Consider the following 23093-nt stretch of genomic DNA (forward strand, 5'->3'; position numbering starts at 1 on the left):
GCAAATATTTTTATTCTTTGAAATATTTTATGCTCGTTTTGAATTTCCTTAATGTTCTTAATGCATTTTACATTAAATTTGTGCAAAAGATATCTGTTTTATAACAAAAATCTTTAATGCAAAACTCTGTGGCGATATAATTCAACCCTCGAACCAGTAGTGTAAACTATGTTTCCATAGGAGTCCGACTCGAAAACTCGGGATACGCTATTGCGCTCGGTGCCGTACGATACCGTCCAAATAGACATAGAGCGACAACGTCGCGCGCGACGAAAAATAGCTCAAAATTTCACTTGGTGTAGATCAAAGTAGCTCATTTGACTCAGTCAACCAACTTGTTTTTTATTTGAAAACAGACAAAAATAGGTTAAAATGTGTTCAAATCTATTTTTTTGTGTTTGGCATTAATCTGGCTTTTAAAAAAACTAGATGATTCGATTATTTAGGATGAAGCAAAATTGTCGCGCGCGACGAGTAGCTCTGTTTGCAAAATTGAGCTACTTTTTTCACGCGCGAAGTCGTCGCGCGCGACGTTGTCGCTGTATGTCTATTTGGACGGATAGCGCATATCGGATAATGACTGTATTTGAATGATTTAAATTGAGTTTAATGATCCGACGGAATACATTTTTTTGAATTTGTCTTACTACGAAATCGCCCGTCCGACGTTATCGTTTGCGAAAAAGCGTTGCCCACAGTCTTAAAGCGTATCTCGGAAGTAGCCTGTATAGCCTTGATCATGATGTTTCATCCACAATTTGAGAAAACCCATCATTTTGCTCACCGGGTGGTCGGTCTGATGATAAAACACAAAGGGAAACGGCTACACAAAGGAAAGGATGTGAAAAGGATGGTTTTGCAAACAATGATGAACTGTTGTCCTTATTAGCTATGTATATTCTGTTGATTGCATTTCAAACTTATGAAGTTGTCATGTTTGACCTACGAGTCGCTACAACCCAATAATCATGCACATAAATCGGGAGGCCACCGGCTGTCAGAATTACATTGGTGAAATAAAATTCAATTGGAAAAATCCGCAAAAAAATATCCGAACATTATGCCCACACACGAGAAACAACGAAGAAAAGTCAAAGGCAACAATGTTTGTGTTTGCATTTTATTTTGTTTTGCCGTAAATTCTATGTGCAAGGTGCCGAGGCCGATTGTCAATGCGGTCACGCGGCGAAAGGTTATTAGAGAAGCGTGCGCGTGCTGCTGCCCGTTTGCTTGACAGCGCGAACGTATGCGACAAATTTTCTTGCTTCGGAGCAGGAAGTTCGGGTCCCGTGCAAGGTTGGCAGCGCGCGTCCGTTCGAGCGGGCTTTACGCATTCCTGCTCGCCGCACACACAAACACACACACGCGCGTGTAAGAGTGTGTGCGTGTGATCTCGCCGTCGGCTTGGTTCAGGAGGCCGTGAGCCGCCATCGCTTCGTTCTTTCTCTTTGAACCGTCCGTGAAGAAGGTGCGTCGGGAGCGCCAGTGCTTTAGGGAAGTTTTTTTTAATCATAATTGTGAGGTTAGGGTATCCATTAGAGGATACAAGTTAACAAAAAACGATCCGTAGCATTTTGGTGCTGCTGGTTTGAGTACACCTACCTTGCGAAAAGTATTTCAGTGTGCGCGTCTCCGGGCTAAGCAAACCCCCCGTACTATAAACTTTCTGTGGAGTTCGATTTTTTCACCCCACGCGCGCGCGTCCGAACACGTTCCCGGGTGTGTCTCTGTGTGGTGAGTGTGAGTGAGTGTGTGCTCGGGAGTGCGAGATCACCAGCAAAAGAAGGGTGTTGAACGCGCCGCTCTCGTAGGCCCCTTTTTGCGCGAAACAAAATGGCAGACACACAGGAAACGGAAGTTGTTAACGGTGGGGCGGCGGCGACGGTGGCCCCAACGACGGCCCAAGAGAATCAAGAAAACAGTACCAATCAGCCTCAACAGACGGACCAGCAAGCTGCTGCTGCTGCTGCTGCTGCTGCGCCGGCAGCACCGGCAGCGGCGGCTGCGTCCGGAAACGGTAATACCGAAGCTACCAAAACGAACGGTAGCACGGAAAATCACACCACCGCCACTACCACCACCGCCACCACCACCGCTGCAGCCGCCACAACCGTGCGCGATGATGACAGGTATGTACGCGGGTTGAGTTGAGTTTTTTTTTTGTTTTGAGTTGATTGTTTTAGGATGTCGGCGACCCACTTTTTCCCAGCAGCAGCAGCGAAAGAAAAGCCATGAGCGCCGCACACATCATCCCGCGGTCGCGTGATTTCTCGCACTCCTCCCCTCCCTGGTATTCGTCACGCGGAGAAAACACTTCTAACCTCACTTTTGCCACCGTTGTGTGTTTCAATGCGCGCACACAAGAGCGAGTTCTTCACTTTCTACATTTCCAATTCAGAGTTGTGTGGAGCACTTTTTTAAATTTTTCAATAATTTGGCAATCCCGTGTAACACCGGGTTATGTCCGTTTTTCGCTCTCAGCAATTTGATTTGAATTTGAATTTCAACGGAACAAATGGAAAGTACCCAAGCGCTCATTTTCTAATCCTTTTGTGTGCGTGTGTGTGTGTGTGTGTGTGTTTTCGGGTGTCGATCTTATAGAGGGACCGGCTAGCACAGTTCTATGGTTCTTGCTTGTAAACGTGCGCACAAATACAGACGAATGGTATTGATGTGAATCCGGTTCCTTCTTCTCACTGTGGAGAGAAGGGGTGGTTGCGGGGAGTACCGGCATCACACAACCATGCCTTTGTTTGCTCACTCAAAATGGCGCGGGTAGTCTGCGATTTTTTTTCTAACGATGATGTGTCTCTTGTTTGCCACAACTTCTCACCCAATCAACCCTGTCCGTTGTTCGTCTGATTTTTGTTCCCCCTCTCACCGGCTCTAGCTGATGCTGAAGTTTGTGTGTGGTGTGATCGTAATTGATTTTTTTTTTCGTGTTTCAACACTAACTTGGGGTTGTTGATTTGGCCAACAACAGTACCAGAAGATAGAATAAAATTGCCTTGTTTGTTTCTATTCTATGACGAATCGTTCGAAACAGAAGCACCGCAGTGCACGTGCGAAACATAACCTCAATGAAGCTGAAGGTGCGCTCAACCCAGCAGTCGAGTCATTCCCGTGGAGAGTCGGTGTGGATCGACGCCGGCAAAACCCTCTCCTCTCCGTCACATTGGTACGCGTGTTTGTTTTTTGCCCCTCCATTTCCCTTCAAACCCGCACCACAAAGCGAGAGAGACGGCTGAGAAAACACTGAAATCTACGCAGCAAAATGGAGGATGATTGCGGTTGAATTTCAACTCTCTCTGTGTGCGCGCCCATTCGGTGCTATTTTTATCATGACTAATTCCTCTATCCAGTTAAAGCTGCTTGATATAAAGGGGCCCATGCGTGTGTGTGTGTTGCTCTCTGTAATGCAAATTCGATCCATTTTGTAACGGGGGAAACAATACTTCCCCGGGAGGTCGGTCGACATTGATCTATTCTCAGTGAGAGTGGGAAGAGCGAGCAACATGATGTGTCTGTACGGTTGCGCCGTACCAGAATGCGCATAATTACGTAGGTAGTTGTGCGTAATGAAGAGAAGTTAGAGAGTGTGTTTGTTAATCGATAAAATCTGTCTTAAATTTCTCATCGTCCTGTGTCTGTTTTTCTTCCTTTCAGGCAAAATTATAGATTGAATCATTTTATTTTGAATTTATTTTTAATTGAGAAAAGCGTGAACATATACACTCCAAGTTACAAGATTTGTATTTTTTTGTTCCAAAATAACTAGGAACGGCTCATTCTCTCTTCTTTCCGACTAGACCGGAATTTTGTACATTTTGCTGCCGGCTTTTCTAAGTTACCACGTGTGTCCCATAAGGACACATGGCAATACGGTAATAACCGTCTTTTTGAACTGTGTCCTCAAGTCTCGGTCCCTTATATTGGCGGTTAATTTAAGTTCACTTTTGCGATCAATTTTTGTCTAGCCTCTATCGTGTGGCTATAGGATCGATCGATATTTCTTATCATTTCAATGCGTCATTTTCTAAAGAGCTTCACCCACACACAACACACATCAGCACACAGTCAGCCAGCTGGCATTTATGTTCCAACCATGCCACAACGCTCCACGGCGAGTGAAGAGGAGCGACGTACTCATCTTCCGGAAGGGGTTCTCTCAGACTACTTTGCGCCACTTGCATTCGTTTTTGCTATCACCACACGCCGCCACCATCACTACACTAGCCTCTCTAGCCGGGATACAATTAATTGCTTGAAATGGTTTGATGCTTCCTCCTCCTCCCCTTCGTGTGCGTTCGTTTCTTCTGAATTTTTTTTTTTTGCATCGGTAAATGTAAATGTAAATTAGTGTGAATTGTGCGCGGGAAATTAGTGTGATATATATATATTATTATATTATGGTTCCCGTTTGTTCCAGTCGGTACGAAATTTGTTCGCTACAGTGTGTGTGTGTGCCCACACAGCAATCGTTTAAGTACGGTGCTTCTCTCTTGTGTTTCGGCATTTTTGAGCGTCAATAATTTTCAAAACGAGAGACAACAGCTAAATAAAACGGTAAAAATAATTCATAAACGGAACAGAGAACAATTCTTCATTATTACACTTAAATGTGGAAAATTTCGAATTTCTTGCGTTGTTGTACGTAAATTAAAATTATAACGAACACAAACGGTAAAGCAAATGTAATTTGTGCAGTAAAGCCGAACAGAGCAAGAGAGGCCTAAATATCATCCCCCCCTCAGCAAACGAAGAATGAGAAAGGGAGAGATCATATCCATTCTAAAACCCGGACCATGTATTAACAATATTAAAGATATTTCGATCCTCTTACCGTCTACGCCGTCGCCATGCCATTTTCCTGTAAATACGTACACGAATGCAATAAAAAAAAGACAACCGGCCGTCGAGAGTGTGTGCAATTGCAAACACACCATTCCCAAAAAAACATCACCAAATAATGACAAAATAACGATGAAATATGATGATGATGCTAATAATGATGATGATGAATATGTTGTTGTGTGTGTTTCCCTGTTTAGAGCGAACGACTAATACTGTTCCTCTCCGGCAGGTGTTGAGAAAGTGCAAAAAGGCCCAGAACTCTGAGGACTCATCGTCGGAGGAAGAGGAAAAAGAATGATTGAAAGAGAGAGAAAGAGAGGAAAAGAGAATGTTGGGGACACTCGGCTGCACCCAAGGATGTGCACGTGAGACGATGGTATTTATGCTAACATAAATGACATAAGACAACAAATAATAATAATAATAATAACCACATTAAACCCTTTGATTGAGAGTCGAGATATCTATATTTATATATACAAAGTCAACGTTACCTGAACCAAAAAAAAAATACTAAAAACATTTAAATTATTCTAATAAACATATGGCACCTCTATAGCAATATCCCCCCCCCCCCATATTTACCCATTCCTCTCATGATGCAAAGCGACAGCATCGTGTATACCAAATCTCCCCCTCCTAATACTCCTTCCATACATCCAAACAAACAACATCTAGCACACATAAAATTTATTTCGCTAAATGATGTTATTCGTTTTAATTACAAATCCATTCAATACACACCACCAAAACAGAAACACATTCCTTCTCTCTCCCTTCTGTTGTTCGGGACATGCATATTTGTCCTTTCCATTTTACACTACGTGAAAAGATACATGCTCGAGCGCATATACGCACACGCGCACGCACCCCACAGATTGGCTCAGAAAATAGGATTAACGGAAAAATGAAATTTCTTCTTGAGTACAACACCACAGTAGTGTTGGGTTTCATGAATCTTGTGTTGAGATTCATTCATATGAATCTTCAGCGATGAGTGATTCGAATCTCGAATCGATTCTTCAAAGATTTATGAATCTATAAAGGTTTCATGAATCTTCAAGGATTAATGAATCTCCAAGGACTCATAAATCGATTAAAACTCATATCTTGAGGGATTCATGATTCTTTAGAGATGTATGATTTTAAAGATATTGCATTTGCGCGATCCGTCATCCCACCTAGCAAACAATACCTGACGTGGATTCAAGCCTCGTATGGATCGTCTCTCAAAGAAGACTCAAAAGCCTGTATAGGGTGGCATGACGATGTAGGTTGGTTACGCCCACGAAGAAGAATAATGAAAAGCACAAGCTCTATGAATCTTTGGTGATTTATGAATCCCTTGAGATGCATGAATCCTTAGAGATTTGCGAATCTCTAGAGATCTATAATTTTTTTTAAATTCATGAATTTTTCGAAATTCATGAGTTCTTCGAGATTCATGAGTTCTTCGAGATTCATGAATATTTGGAGATTCATGAATCTTTGGAGTTTCGTGAATCTTTGGAGTTTCGTGAATCTTTAGAGATTTGTGAATCTTTGGAGATTTGTGAATCTTTGGATATTCATAAGTCTTTCGAGATTCATGAATATTTAGAGATTCGTGAATCTTGGGTGATTCATGTATCTTAGATATCCGTGAATCTTTGCAACCGAGATTCTGATTCATTGAATCATTTCAAAGGTTCATTAAGATTCATGAGTCTGAATCAGATTTACCTAACACTACACCAAAGTATATAAACATAAATTATAATGCTACAATCTGTAAAAAAAACCCTACACAGCCATCCAGGTGCGCGTGTGTGTGTTTGCGTTTGTGCGTGAGCGTAGTTTCCATGGAAGTCAAAAAAAAAAAAAATAAAGAAATGCACTTCATCCTTGATTTACTGTTCATTTTTTAGCCATGTTTTAGTTTATCGGTTTACATGTTTTTAATTTCTACTTTTATTACTTCCGTTCATAGTTACTAGACTTAAACTAATAAAAAATATATGCAAATTTTCCAGTACAAAATCTGCGTTTTCTCTTTATCCGTAACGAAACAAAACTACTCCAAAATTAAGGGTGCTCTCACACCCAGCACTGCAGCAAATGAACTAAAAAAAAGGAATTTGCTCTTGAGTTTGGTTTTAAATACAAAACAAAACAGAAAAAGTAAAAAATGCAGAAGAATATAAAATGTTGTTTCGATTTTGGCACAGTGTCCATTCAACCAACCAACCACAACCACACCACCACCACCACCACCAACCACCTATCTCTCTCACCAGTTCAGCCGCGTGTGTGTTGCGCGTTAGAGTATTGTTGTGAATTCAAATGAGATATTGGAAAGTACAGCTTCTTCAACTCTTCCCACCCAACTGTCCAGAAAAAAGGGCCATCTCCAAGAGCAGCAAAACAAACCCAAATGAACAAAGCGCGAAAAGTATTCTTTCAACCTGTGTTGTAGCTTTTGCAGTTGTTTGTTGCGTTCATCTAAGCGTACTTTAGTTGCGGAAAATAATTAATATAGTTGTTTGTTATATACGATCGAAACAAGAAATAAAATAAATAAAGCCCAATTATTGCTTCTAATAAACGAATATTTGTTCATTTGCCATCAGAACATAAAGCATTTGCTCTCGCAACCTATGTGTGTGTGTCTTTCTCTCGAAAATATCTGTCTATTGTCGTACTTTAATTAGTATTTACTAAGCAAGAAGAACCAAACAGAATGCTACACCCCCATCTACCTCTTTCCAAGCTGCATTGTTTGACGGTGTGTATGTAAACCCCTTGATGCATAAAGTGTTCCGGAGCGCGAACGAACCAAAACAAAAACATACTTCTTTGCGTGTTCGTGTGTATGTGTTACGGAAATCTTGTTACATCTAAAATAAGTAGATTTGCAAAGAATGCTCAGAACGATTTGAATAAATAAAAAAGCCGAGTTTTGCTGTGCAGGTAAACAATATCAATCAAATTGAATTTGAAGTCAACCGTTTTTACCACCACGCGTGTGTTGCGCACGTGCTTCTTTTTTTTCTCTTTCAACTGTTTCCACAGATTTATTAAATGCTTCCATACCTCCACTTCCTCGGCAGTATACCAACTACCTAAATCTGTTGTTCTTTTTGATAGCAAAAGCTTGAAGGAAACGATACGGCGAATGAAAAATATCTGCAATTAGAGAAGTTGTGCGATTCGAAAATTATAACACCACGTGTTGTGTGGCCACGGGGCAACCTTATGCATACGGTCCAAATACTACCGGATTCTCACTCCAGACTTTAAAGCGGCTGAAAGAGGCACCTTGCGGGCTGTGCACTTAGTTTCACTCTTACTGTAATTACTTAATTGACGTGTTTCTATCATTGTAAGAATATATTAAAAATAAATCTTGCCTTTGCCAGTCAAACACACAGCATATTATAATACTTGTCACAAATATACCTATATATATATATATATATATATATATATATATATATATATATAATTATTATTGTACATTGTAAAGTTTCTTATTGCGCGCGCCCTTTCGAGTTGTTACCGTTTTTGTTGAAACGTGTTTTCCTAAGCGTTCTGTACTACTCATGTTTGTTTCAATGCTGCTATTGTATTTTTTTATCACTCTCTTTCCTGTATCAAATTAACTTTAAGCAAAACTTTTTTCACAATCTACCAATTTGTTCAATTTATTATAGATTAAATATTCTAATTCGTAAATTTTCATCCACTTTTCCAGAAAATTATTCGTTGGTGGACTGAGTTGGGAAACAGCAGACAGTAATATACATTTTTCTTTTTTAAAAATTCAATATTTTCTTAACTAATACAACGTATATTTATATATATATTCCTCTCAATAATTAATAATAGTTCCATTTCAACGTCTCTTATGCCGATATATAAAAAAAAATAATACAAGCAAGAAATGCCAATTTTAAAAACTCTACTTCCCGTTTTAATCTCTAGATCCAATTTTTATGTTTTTCGTGCTCTATTTCACGTAAAATAATTTCATTTTTCATCCTTCAAACACAAGATCCTTTCTTCCCACTATACATTTATCCTTATCGATTTATCTCTTTCTTTTTTTTCTATTTCCTCCTTTTCCTATTATCATTATTTTTCCACACCTACACACAAACACCACCTCCTTTCCATATGAGTTCCTAGTCTCATCTTACGTTGTATCTTTTTCTACATTTTACATCCTTATCATCTCCTCCCCTTCCTCTTCTTTTTCTTTTTATTTCCAATGTCATCAAAAATACGTTGTTTTAGTTTTGTTTTTATGAAGTAGCCTAATAGTGTTATACAAATTTGTCTAGGATAAAAACGACATTAAACTCAAATGACATCCAACAACCTCTCCCCCTCCCCTCCCTTCTCCCTATTCCGCAACATCTATATCATCCCCATTCCCATAATCCAGTGCTGTGCCCTTTTCTCATTCAAATATCCTGTTAATTTTTGTCAGATTTGCATAGGTACTTTTAAAAGCAATTACACACACACAGAGAAACACACTCGCTCACCCACAACCACACACAATCCAGAGACTCTTGGAATAGAACACATTTGAATAAGAGCGCTGTTTAACAACAATCCAATTCGGTGGAGTGATCATTGTTTTAATGCAAATTTCTTGTTTCTTTTTCTACCCCGTTTCTCGCCCCGTTGCTGTATCTCTCTCTCTACTTCTGCGTGCAGCGGATCTGAAGGAACACTTCAGCCAGTACGGTGACATCGAGAGCATCAATGTGAAGACGGATCCGAACACTGGCCGCTCGCGCGGCTTCGCATTTATCGTCTACAAGAGCGCGGACTCGATCGATAAGGTCGTGGCGGTTAGCGAGCATGTGATCAACAACAAGAAGGTCGACCCGAAGAAAGCGAAGGCCCGGTACGGCAAGATCTTCGTCGGCGGGCTGACCTCGGAAATCAGCGACGAGGAGATTAAAACCTTCTTCGGACAGTTCGGAAATGTAAGTGCTGCCGAGTGCCGAGAGAGGAAGTGTGGACGTTGTTATACACACCAAAACACACATGTGTTTTGTGTTTCGGAGAAGCGCAAAAGCTTCGGATTTTTACATGATGATACAATATTTAATCAGTTCTGCTTCTGAACCAATGTGATAAGATAACACATACCAAAACAATCTGAAATCCAATAGCATAAGATCCCCCAATTTCCGTATATAATAAGACAAATAGCAAGGGAGCGAGAGCGGATATTCAAAAAAAAAATCGATTTTTTTTAGATCGTGGAGGTAGAAATGCCATTCGACAAGCAGAAGAACCAGCGCAAGGGCTTCTGCTTCATCACGTTCGACTCCGAGCAGGTGGTGAACGAGTTGCTGAAGACGCCCAAGCAAACCATCTCCGGCAAGGAGGTGGACGTGAAGAAGGCAACGCCGAAACCGGAAAACATGGGCCCGATGGGTCCAATGGGTGGACGGGGCGGTATGCGCGGTCCGCCGCCGCGCGGCATGCGTGGCGGTCGCGGCGGTCCAGGTGGTCCCAAGGGTAAGTTTCTGCAAAAATAGGATGAAGCGCAGTACATCCACACTTCCTTCCTGCCTGGTTTGTTTAGTAAAATAGTGTTCGGCGCTGTTTTGTGTTAATGATGATACCCATTTACCAGTTCTGCTTATGAAAAATCGATGATTATAAGCATTTTACCCACAATTCTTATCTGATGATTCACAAACACAGTACGCCCTTCAGTTTATTTTGAATGTGTCTTACATTTGGATTATAGAAGAAGTATAAAAATGTAAGAATTACAAAAAAAAAACAAACCAAGCTTGAATTTATTGCCAATGGCGCTTCTTTCGATCACGTTTTTTGATAGCTGATCGTATTTTTTCTTTGCTTTATTTTCTCCCCCGGCTCTCGTGCGTGTGTGCCCTTCTACAACCCTCAACCGACAGGCGGATACGGACAAGGATGGGGCGGCCAAGGCTACGGCGGTTACGGCTACGGACAAGGATACGGCGGTGGTTATGGTGATTATGGTTACGATTACTTAGCCAGATGGTATGGAGGCTACAATAACGGTGGTTACGATTTGTCCGGCGGCTATTACGGCGGTCGTGGTAAATTCAACAACCGCCTGCCGAACAAACATCACTAGAGAGAGAAAGAGAGAGAGAGAGAGAGAGAAGGCGAGGAAGGAAGAAAAAGTGTGCGAGCGAGAAAGGAGAGAGAGAAAGAGAGAGGGTAGTCGTATTTTGGGGCAATCTGCTTCACAGAAAAAAATGAAGGTGGGGAGAGCGAGAGAGGAGAGTAGAGAAGCGAAAGAGATCCCCAACTTCCGCCTTTCCCAAGCAGCCGTCCCAGTGTAAATGTGGATCACGATGGGGCGGCGCTGCTCTGGGGTGTTGTGGGGGAGAGTAAGGCAATGATGCTTGTAAATCCCGATTTACTTTTTCCTTTCCCGAGTTTTCTCCCCCTCCCCCAAAAAATCATAAACATTTTTTTTTATTCTACTGACTACGTTATCAAATTGCGCATATTACAATATATAATAGGGAGAATTCTGTTTTAATCTATCCATTAGCCGTATATCAAAAAATTGATTTTCCCCCGACGAAAGTCTTTTTTAAGAAAAGAGCAGCGCAGGCATACAATATTGTGATTGCAACAACCAACCCCAACCTTCGCGTCCACTCTTTTCCAATCACACTCACATTTCACAACAAACGTGTTTTGGGGGGATACACTTTTTGCGATCCCTATCTCTAGTGTTGTCAAAAGTATAACACTTTTTGTCATACGATATACTTCAAATTCAACTGATGGTGAACTTGGCGGTAGATTGTCGCCGCACTAGCTGAGACTTGCACGAAAGAGTAAGGTAGCATAACTTACATACCATTTGGTGTCCACCCTGATCTAGCTCTGGGTGCAATTGATGGCCGTAACGTGCAAATTAAATTATTATTTTTGTTTTTGTTTTTTGTTTTGGTTTAAAAACTGAAATAATATTTGGTGCTGGTATGGATTGGAAATAGAACACAAATATTTTCATTAATCAAACATTGTAGCATTATTTGCAACTGAAACCCAATCGTAACTACCCTTATGCTATGAAGCCTTTTTTAAACCCATCTAATCTATAAATTTAGCGTAACTATATATTTTACCTACTATTTGTTGTTCACAGTTCAACAAGCGTATTTTTCCTTTCTTTTTTGGGCGGTTGTTGTATGTCTACGATTATTGCAATGCTCCTCTCTTTACCAATTGTCGTAGTAGCCCTCTACCATGTGGTTGCGTACCAACAACATGAATAGAAAGAGCACATACGCATCATACAAATACGTATGTCGGTTCGGGGGAAGGTCGATAGGATGAATGTGGCACGTAAATGTCTGTTTTTTTTGCTTTTGGTTTTTTTTCCGCGATAGGTTCTACAGTAGTTGTGTCTAGTAGTTGTTGTGTAGCCCCGTGGAACATTATAAACGTAATTATACTAAGTGTGTTGTACTAACACTACTCCAAGTTTGCGCAGAATTCGAACGTCTTTTTAAGAGGGGGAGAGAAACAAAACGCACACACAACAAGACCAAGAGACGAGGAAAAGCAAGTGCTGCGAGCAAAAGATAATCGCTTACAAGAAAGAGTCTACTACTACTACTGCTAACACGCATATTCAACGAAGAAAAAGCAAACAAGCACGGCAAGCTAACACACTCTACCGGTTGAAGAGATGATGAGCGCATGATGAGATGAGCAAGTGTGTGTAGTAAAGAAAAAGATGAAGACGATAAAAGAAAACGTAACGTGCACAAGGTGTGTGTGGTGTGCACAGAGTACAGAGCAAGCGTGTTATATTGCAAAACAGAGCGAGAAAGAGTGTTTAGAATTTAGAATCTTCAGAGTTAGATAAAGCAAAGCAAAGCAGGAAGGATAGAGAGCTGGGGAACAGATGCGGGGGGATACAGCCGTTGCCCAAAATGTGTGCGTTTGATTTAACATTTCTGTACGCACCTTTCCACACACACACACACACACACACACACACACACACACACACACATACAATCTCACGCGAGATTTTCATCCAACTTGAGGATGAAATCGAGCGCGCGCCTTCCATTGTTATTTCCATGTGGTGCGCGCCAGTGTTTTTTTCCTCAGTGTTAGATTTGCAGTACAATGTTAAGAACCGTCTACCCCGGCACCCCAACATCAGCCTCCCTTTTGTTGGGTTATATACTCTTGTTGCACACATACACATACATAGTCAAGTAACAAATTTGTTGTTGTTTGATTCGGGCCGGGTTCGTTGTTTGGTTCCGACTGTTTCTTACACGGCAAAGATATATCCCCTCAATTACCAAGCCTCTTCTTTTTTGCACACCCATCACATCCACATTGTGAGGAATGCAAGCAGACATACACACACTCACTCACAATATGGGGCCGTAGCTTGAGATATGTTTTTGGTTTTTTAATAGTATTTTATCTCCTTTTTTTTTTTGTTTTCCATCAAGATCAAATGTAGAGTGCAATAATACACACACGCGTTGCGAGAGAGAGCGATACAGCAGAGTGGGAGAAATAGAGAGAAGGTGTATGTATGCTGTTTTGAGGAGGAGTGCATATGAACAAATGCAACTGCACCTATGTTATTGTACGCAAGCTTCTTCCTCTCGTACGCACATATAAAACCGCAGCTTCGAATGATGATATGTGTAGGATGCAAGCCAAATGGCGCGGGCGTGCGCGCGCGCCCCGCAAGAGAGCAACACCTTTTCTTGTGGTAAAGTAAGGGAGAGAGCAAGAAGAAAGACGGGAAATTGAGAAGAAAAGATCTATATGAGCCCAGCAAGCGCGCGAGAGTAGTGCAAGGGAGCGAAAGAGAAGGAGAGTGTTTGCATGAGTGTGCGTCCAGCTGATCGATTTATTAGATCGTAGAATAATTGTAGAAATGGATGCGACTGATAATCATTGTGATAATAGATTATTTCAGAGAGCTTAGCGAGAGGGGGAAAAAAACAACGCCGTATATATTGCTGTGCGCGCCAGCGTGTTCCATCGGGAAGAAAACAGATGGTGTGTTGGGTGTGTGCTGTTTTTTTGGGTGCTGTGTGCGCGTGTGTGTTACCAGAAAGTTATTCTCTTGCCTTATAACCACAGGGTTATAACACTAGTTAGCCTTTTTTGCGGTCGTCGTCACCCAATGGTGCCTAAGGATAGGGAAGAAAACAATACCACCACCATCATCCCAACCGCCCCCCCCCCCACTCCCCCCCCCATTATTAGGTGTCAAATATTGTTATACATGTGTGCGCCTAGCCGGCGGCACAATACACCGGTGCTAATATGTGTTTGTGTGTGGAGTGCGAAGGGAGGAAACCACCCGCGCTCTGCTTTATATGCGCTACTAAGGTAGTTGTGTGGAGGTTTTTTAGTTCAACCGATGTTTATAATAGAAGATAAACACAACGGCGGGGGTCATTGTGTGTGTGGAATTGCTCTTATACCCACACACTCACACGCACACACACGCAAATGTTTGTCTTAGGTGCCGCAAAGAAACTAACTTCAGTAATGCTTTGGTCTAAAGCTAAAAGATCTAAAGAACCACACCCTCAGTAAATTTTGATCCAAAAAAGATGGTTATAAATATCTTTTTACACTAAATCCTGGAAAAGTTTACAATACGTTAGTTTTGTTCCCTGTGTTTTTTTTTGTCAATTATTCTACAATTCTTTGCGGAGGTCTCACACACACCCCATACAAACAACCCCCTAAGCTTCATCTCTGAGTGGAGAGGCAACTTTGTTAAGTTTTCTCTTTCCCTCGAACGTTGAACTTTTATCATATAGAGTACCAATAATCTTAAACCAAAACGCGTCCTCCAGCACCACCTACATATACTACCCCCCCTCTGTATGTTGTAGTGTGTTGCTGGTAGCAAATGTTGTTAACGATAGACAGCAGTAGCAGCAGCAGCAGCAAGGGCAATGGTGCGTGTAGTATATGCGTGTGTGTTTGCTATATTAGAGTGAAAGCAAGGAATATATGAAAAGGCAAATCGAATCGAGAGAATAACTGATTAGGGTAGCCCATGGGTAGCAACACATCTTACCGGTTTTTGTTGAATGTTTATATTTTGATGTGCGTGTTTGTAGGTGTGTATAAGTGTGCACACTTAACCACGCGCACAAAATTTCAACCAAGGTTCAAACATGTGTATTGGTCCACGCGCGCGCTGCCGATTCTGTTCCTATCTAAATAGTATGCGTATCTCTATGTGTGCCTATTTCGCGCAATCAGAACAGAATCGAACATTCTCTTGGCGCCTAAGAACCTAAATCCTAAGCTTAAATCCGCACCGGATCTCTTCTCTCTCTAGTGGCTTTTGTTAGGCAACTGAGAACACATTCAGGACATAAGCGCGGAAGCCCCGGGGTTACAGTATAGACGCAGAGACGCGTGCCCTCGAGGGTTGTGGAAGTTGATAGGTTCTAGTTCGTTACGAATGTCTCACACCCGTCCGTGTACGAGTGTGTGTGAGGGAGCTAGGTGTATCTAGCCGCTCATATGCTGCTGATCCACGTTCTAAGATAGGAGTTTCAGTTTAAAAATTATTGGGAAGAATCGTTTTTTCTGCCCTCAAATTTGTTTGTACCTCACACGCGCGTGACGGAAGAGAAGGGTGTGTGTAGTGTAGGGAGTTTGTTTTAAATCAATTTTCAACCGCGCTCCCCCCCCCCCCCCCCCAGCTGTGTGTGCATCTCGAGTTCTCATTGATGATGGGCCCCGGCGGGTGGGAAGGTGGAACGTTTTGGTGGACAATTTTGCAATTTTAAAATCTGCAACCAGACTTAAATGAAGATGTTTTTTTTTAACGATTCCTACCCCAATCTCTGTTGCACGTTTTCTCATTGAAAGACGGGGTAGGATCTGCTGTTTCCCTAAGTGGGTGTAATTCGCGTAAATATTGATGTTTTTTCTTTCTCTGCAAAAAATTTAATCGAAACAGCAGACCCCTAAAGAATGTGTGTGTCTTTTCTGGTTGCATTGTAGCTAACTCAATTCCCGTGTCAATGTTAGAAGAAAAAGTAGTAAGACGAACCGTGCGCCCCATTTTGTTTTTCTTACCATCAACAAGTAATAATTTTGGCTTGCAATTGTGTGAACGTAAAATCACAATTATTATACACTCGATTTTTGTGCTCCCCTGACCACCAATCCCCCCTCCTCTCACGCGCGCGCGCCCCTCAGGAGTGGATAGGAAGAGAGAGAGAAAGAGAGTTAGAGAGATAAAGAGAGGAGAGAGGAGCGCGATCATAAGAATAACTTTTTGTAGAGCATTCTACCCCCCCCCTGTTTCTCTTTTTTATGTTTTCATAATAACATAATACCAATCCCCTATCGCCGCTGCCGGAACCTCCCCTCCCCACCACCCCATTTTGTTCTTTTCACCGTTACTGCCCACTGAATGTGCTTTTTTATTCTTTGCGCTCCTCTTTTTCTTCTTCTTCGACTAATTATGCATTGCACATTAAATACTATTAAAAACCAAAAGTAAAGTTACGCGCGCGTGTACCACCACCCCCGCAATACTGTATATACAGAATAAGGACACAAAATGAATGGAAAACGATCGAAGAATTATACCCTAAATAAAATAAGTTATGGAAATTATGAACAAAAAAAAAACAAACAAACCAAAACTTGCGGTTCAATCTCTCCTGCCTTTCCGGTGGTCCCCCTTGTTGCCTCCCCCCTTCCCCTGTGACAGCAGCCAAGGTTTTTAATTTGTTCGGCGCCCGCTCACCATCCCCCCTCCCCCGCCCCAACGGTTCATTTAATTCGAACGAGAGAGAGAGAGAGAGACAGAGAGAAGGAGAGCAAGTTTAAGAAAGAGGAGAAAAGATGGAGATGGAGGGAGTTTGTGTGAAGGAGTGTATGTGTGTGTGAGAGAGTGAGAGAGAGACACAGGTAGGCGGTTAGGGATTGCGCGCGAAAAGAAGTTTTGTGGGGGGGTGTAGTACATTAATTGCAGCGTAAAGTGCCATTAAGAGGGCAAGTTGATGCAGGACTAGATCTAGAACACTCAGACCAATTTCCTTGGAAAAGTAAGGCCACAGCTGCCGTGGTTGTGTTAGTGTATATTTATTCAGATAGAAACAAAAAGCGTCTTAATGAGTGTGTGTGTTGCGCACACGCGTATTTCTCGAATCGCCTAAAAACACGTTTTTCATAAGTCCGTCGTATAAATTGCAGAAGAATATCTTTAGCCTGTCAGAAGGAGAGGAATCCTTTAGGTAGTTATAATATTGCTTGCCTGCGTGCGTGTGTGTTTGCTTTTTTCTTCTAATGTACCGCGTGTATTTGTAAAGCAGCTCTTAAAGTAGATTTATTGTAGGGTAAGGATGTTTTTTGCTCACTTGTTTTAAAAAAGGCACTCTTGTTCTCTCGGCTACACAATCTACTACTACTACTACTACTACTACTACCTGTTTTTATACCCGTTTTATGTTACGCATTTTGCACACGTCACAGAATTTTTATCCGTTTCGTTAATCGTTCAGTTTGTAGTTAAGCATTTGCAAAAAAACAACCTTAAATTAAAGCTCCCCACACCCGAGTTGGTGGGGATTTGCTTCAAGACATCAGGAAGCCGTTAATGTCTGATGATGATGATATATTAAGTGTGCGCGATCTCTCCAATCTCACTCTCTGTTATCTACTCCTACTCTCCACATCTTTCCATTTTTCCATAATTTTGTCAAGCCATGCGGGGAGATATTTTAAGACATGGCATTCCTTCCACATCCGAAAAAACAAAAGAACAAATCTCTTGCGGAGTTATCACACACACATATCTCTCTCACGCTCTCTCACTCTCTCTCTCTATCATTGATGAACCGTCGGTCGCCGGCAATCGTCTAGCCGAAAGAGATAGTCTCCAATCACTCTAGGCCTCAACTGCTGCGTGTCTGTTAACATATCACAAACTCATCGAACGACAGAGAAGAACACTCCTCAAACATTCCCACTTACCTGGGCAACAACACCACAGCAGGGCGATAGAGTGTGTGGTAGTGGACTCCTTTTTGCAGGTACTGCTCGGCTCCTATTGGCAGAGTGTGCTACCTTAAAAACAGTCTCCTACTACCATACTTCTTGCCCTCAGGAAAAAGATTAATGTGATGTGTGTGAGTTGCTTGTCGGTAACCGGGAAGATAAAAGATATATACCGGTGCATTCAACGGTACAAAGGATACACTCTGGAGCTGTTTGATGTTGGTCCGAGCCAACAACCCTCAACTTCTCGAGTGGGAATTGCAGTAATTCTCAGTGTCTCTTGATCGTCATCTCTTACTACACTGACATTCACTTTCAGCAGCACTGTCTTATCGCACTGTTGCGCTCAGAGCAGCTTAGACTCATTTTGTTGTGTTTCCATTTTTCTAGACGACTATGGCTATGGAGGCTACGATGGTGGCTACATGAACGGTGGCGGCCGTCCAGGAGGTCCAAGAGGGGGCAAAGGTATGAGTTCTTTTTTTTGCTTGCTTTTTTAAATATTTGCAGTAAATACATTTGCACATACACACATGCACACACATACACAAACATGCACACGCATACACAAACATGCACACGCATACACAAACATGCACACGCATACACAAACATGCACACGCATACACAAACATGCACACGCATACACAAACATGCACACAAATATATACACATTCACACACACGCACACATACACACGCGCATTCATACACACATACACACGCACACATACATACGCACACATACATACATACGCACACACAATTGCACACACACACACACACACACACACACACACACACACACATACACACACACATACACACACACACACACACACACACACACACACACAGGGGATACATAATAAATATTTTAATTTCTCTTTTCACCTTTGCAGGCGCCGGTGCATACGGCGGTGGAAAGCAGCGAGGCAACAGTGGTGGTCGCCAACAGCGTCACGCGCCCTACTAAAGGAGCGCTTTGGATGCTTTCTTCTACCATACCATACTCTCTCACCATCCACAAACCAAAAACCAAACAACAACCACAGCATAAACGGGGGAAAGTAGAGCAGCACAGGGTTTTGTGTCGCGTCGCGTGTTGTTTGTGTGTGAGAACATTACACGCAGAGTTGATCGTACAAAAGAGCGACTTAAGGGGAAACAGAAAACCACGAAGAAAACAAAACTACTACTCCCTCTCCCACTTTCCAACCCCGTCCTTTCTTTCCGACAACATTTTATTCTTCATCATACTCCTTTGAATAATCAATAATTTGAATAATCACATACTGCTGGGGCGGCGGCGGCGGTGCCGCCCCCTTCATGATGATATAACAAATAGAACTATTAAACTTTGATTCAACATTTTTTCGTTTGTTGTATGGGTGAGAGATTGAAGAGGGAGGGGAGAGAGGAACAGAGTTGGAAAGAGAAGGTATATGAAAGTATCAATCATATGTAAAAGATATGTGCGCACCGCCACGAAAATCCCTCCTTCCATTCCCGCCTCCCCCCTATCACCAATCTTGTGATGGGGGTAAAATGTGTGCGTGTATGTGTGCGCATGTATGCGTTTATGATGCGTTGGGGGGGGGGGGGGGGGATGACAATTACTTCAATTTCCAAAACGTTTAGGTGTATAGATAATATAGCTAGGGGCCGAGCCAACGAGAGCATTCTGAGAACAGATACCCACATCCAAACACAGACAAAATATGGTACCAACGTACATACCCACACACACACACGCACACATTTGTCATACGTCGGCTAAAGTACACGCACAAGTGTGGTGTAGAGGAGGAAGGTGTGCTGCTGTGTGGATTCCAAGATCCTTGGATTCAATTTAGAATCATGATTTTTATTATTATTTAACTCACTTTTAACTTTGGTTATTGTGAAAATCAAGAGAAAAAATATATATATGTATATGCAATCACACAAACAAACACTTTTAAAGTAATGAAAGCGAAGCAAGAAAGGTATACTACGAAGAGAGAGAGAGAGAGAGAAAGGGAAAGGGGGAGAACGAAGAATGAACAAACAACCACATACACACACGCGTGTAGAGTAGTAGTCAACCCTCGGGTTTCTTTCCAGCTGTGTATTTCCTTCAATCCAAAAACAAAAAACAAAATAACGTAGTAGTATTAAGGCGAAAAAGAATCCAACTCTTCTCACGACACACACTCTTCACAAGCCTCGCTTCTTTTTTGTCATCGCGCGTGTGTGTGTGCAATGATGGGGGATAGTTTGCTTCAGACTGTTCAGATGCTCTAGGTGGTGTTGTATGTGTGTTGGGTGCACGTGCGAGTGGGTGGTGTGTCTGTAGCGAGGGATAATTCGAGACTATTAAAAAATTAGATTAGAAGCGCGCGCGCACGCCGCGCAGGACACTCTCTGGCAGTTTTAACGCGGATAAATGATGCGAATATCGACCCGCACACACATACTCCCTCACACTCATACTCGTGCGCCGCCCCCCCCCCCACCCCAAAACGTAAGAGAACCATTAATATTAGATAACAGGGTGGTGTGTGTTGGCATTATGGGTGTGTGTGTGTGTTGTGTTTGATCACGGACTCCTTAATTTATACCGCCGCGCGCTTCACACAGATTGCGAGCGTGTATGCGTGTGTGTATTTTTTTTTTAGTAGTTAAGCTCAGGAATTAGGCAAGATCTGTTTTTTAAGTTCTGTTTCTTCAATCGTGCACAATTACGCTCTTGGCGGGGCGGCACCACACTACTCTGGCGGCATTTCCAAATCTTGCGAAGGGGGAACACAGCGGGGAACGAGGGAGATTAAACCGTAACCAAAAATGGAAGAAGCAAAAAAAAAAAGAAAGGAACGGGTGTGATGAACTCATAATTGAAAAACTCTACTACCTTATTGCATAGTATATTACTTGTCCCCGAGGAGCTAATTTGATTTTAGTGACCACATTTCATAATAGACTAGCGTCGTGAGAGCGACGGGGGGAAGAGAGGGTTCGAGAAGAGTGAAAAATCCAGGATTTTACGTGGCAACTCGGATGATCATTCGGGATGGAAACTAATTTAAGAAGCAGAGAGAGAAAAAACAGAAAACAGTAGGAAAAACACACCCTCTCTGAGATAGCACATGCAAATTTATGTACAGCTTATATTAAAGTAATCCTTCGTTTTCCATCTCCATTGATGTAAAGCAGAATTTTCCATGGAACTCACACATGTGTTGTGAGTGTGTGTTTGTGTGTGTGTGCGAGTTCGTGTGCGAAGTTTATTTGTGGGCGCGGCGGCTTGTCTCCCTCGCCAGGCTCGATACTTATCATGTAAGATGAGCTAAATAAAAACGTATATATGAAGAACACACGAAAAGCATGCGATTGGCGCTCATCGATTGAAACATCGGTGCGTGTCGTTTGCCCTTGGGGGTTGTGTTAGAGATATTTGCCGGATTAATTTATTGTTCATTTCGACGTCACAACAACCATCATTTTTGTTTTGTTTTCGATTATAAATCCACTTCCGGGTAGGGGATTGCGTGATATATATTGCTTGCTACAGTTGTACATGCTGACCCACACACACAAACACACACACATACACTAAAGCCGCTCCTTGTAATTTAAGTTCGAGTTTAAAATTCAAACACAAATAAGTTTACTTAAAACGGAAACAACAGAAAAGAAAGTTTAAGAGAGAGAGATAGTGATGCTGCAGCCAATTTGCGTTTAAAACGGGATTTCGTTATTCGGGGGAGAGAAGGCAGCACTCTCCTGGTGAAACGAAAATGCGGAAAATTATGTGTACGGTGTGGGTGGGAGATAGTAACTTATCCTGCGCGCGCGCGCGCAGTGTTGGGAAAACAAGACGACGACGACGACGACGCGTGTATGATGTACAATTTTTGCTCTGAATTCAAACTAAAGGTGTACACCGCTAGGGGAAGAGAAAGAAGATGGTACAACAACCAAGTTCAATGTATTTTTGAGATTTTCCAGAAGGTAAAAATAAAAATAACAAAAACACTAAGCCAACATGAAACGGGTGTGTGTGTGTTGTATGTTTGAAAGAAAATAATTGTTTGGATGTGGTGAGAAGCTATTAATGAAAGCAATTCATGTTTCTTTGTCGATTTTATATTGTAATGCAAACCTTCAGTCAAAATAGAAAGTTCCGCAGTGATGTTGAGCGTTGATCAATAAACTTATCGTTTTTCGCTTGCGCACGGTTTGTGTCCTGGGAATTCCGATAGCGGGCGCTGCCCGCTCGCACAGTTCGCGAAGGTGAACCGAAAAGAGTGTTACCCTACTGTGCTGTACGGCTTGGCTACCAAGGCAATTATATACGGATTGATGGCAGTCTATGTGGGATGCAGATGAACTCGGGCGACATCTTAACTCACTATCCCTACATATTGTATTACAATCCTGGTTCAAAGCAATTAAAGCGGATAAGGGTATCGCCAAATATGCCTATTAGAGGACCTAAGGACCTTGAATTTGCTAAAATTATACATAAATATGCTCAAAAATGACAACGACATCCGTGGCACGATGCTCTACCGGTCTCAAATTTCTTGTCTTCGCGGTTGACATCGACTTCATCGACTCAAACGCGAAGCAACAAGAATTGAACTGAGAATCAATGCGACGAAGACAAAGTATCTGCTTTCTGAAGAATTAGACCATCTGGAAAGCAATGTATTAGTTGACTGGGACAATCTTGAGGTAGTAAAGGAGTTCTGCTATCATGTGACGGGTGTTACTTCTAACAACGACATCAGCAGTGACATCCGGTGGCGAATCGTGCTTGCTATGGGCTTCAGCGACTGCTGAGATCCATTAGACTTCGAGGCCGCATGAAATGTGAGATATATCGCTCATTGATTCGCCCGGTGGTCCTCCATGGATACGAGTCTTGAACCATCCAACGATTTGAGCGACGCATCCTCCAGACCATCTTTGGCGGTGTGTTCGAGCATGGAGTTTGGAGGAGAAGGATGAACCACGTAAGCTTGCTGAGAAGTACAGTGAACCGAGCATAGGGATCTCAATGATGAAGAAGTGAGACCTGTCGGAGATCGGGTGTCTACATGGGTGGGTGGCTGCAACCAGGGATCGAGCATTCTGGAGAATTGCATTGTTCACCGGGCCATGCCACTTCGACGTCCACTATCGGGAGCAGGCCAACAAGAGAGAATGAGA

The 23093-nt window shown here is 42.3% G+C and overlaps 1 protein-coding gene and 2 non-coding genes across 5 annotated transcripts; all 3 read left to right on the forward strand.

Moving 5' to 3' along the window:
- The first annotated feature begins 1428 nt into the window (after positions 1 to 1428).
- LOC120906656 (RNA-binding protein squid-like) lies at positions 1429 to 21930 on the forward strand. 3 transcript variants are annotated; one of them, XM_040318496.1, is made up of 7 exons: positions 1429 to 2129; positions 8588 to 8628; positions 9559 to 9833; positions 10110 to 10374; positions 10782 to 10940; positions 18289 to 18366; positions 18800 to 21930. In XM_040318496.1, the coding sequence occupies exons 1-7, from the start codon at positions 1834 to 1836 to the stop codon at positions 18871 to 18873; spliced, it is 1188 nt and encodes a 395-aa protein (XP_040174430.1). In that variant the 5' UTR covers positions 1429 to 1833; the 3' UTR covers positions 18874 to 21930. The 3 variants fall into 3 exon arrangements, with proteins under 3 accessions (XP_040174430.1, XP_040174428.1, XP_040174429.1); XM_040318494.1 differs by having other exon boundaries at positions 1430 to 2129; positions 10782 to 10856; XM_040318495.1 differs by lacking the exon at positions 8588 to 8628 and having other exon boundaries at positions 2012 to 2129; positions 10782 to 10856.
- Positions 9935 to 10015, forward strand: LOC120906942. Its single transcript, XR_005740227.1, has one exon. It is a non-coding gene; the product is annotated as a small nucleolar RNA snR61/Z1/Z11 (small nucleolar RNA).
- On the forward strand, positions 10467 to 10550 carry LOC120906943. Its single transcript, XR_005740228.1, has one exon. It is a non-coding gene; the product is annotated as a small nucleolar RNA snR61/Z1/Z11 (small nucleolar RNA).
- Positions 21931 to 23093: the final 1163 nt, after the last annotated feature.

Source organism: Anopheles arabiensis, chromosome X (genome assembly GCF_016920715.1).
Source record: "Anopheles arabiensis isolate DONGOLA chromosome X, AaraD3, whole genome shotgun sequence".
Classification (NCBI taxonomy): domain Eukaryota; kingdom Metazoa; phylum Arthropoda; class Insecta; order Diptera; family Culicidae; genus Anopheles; species Anopheles arabiensis.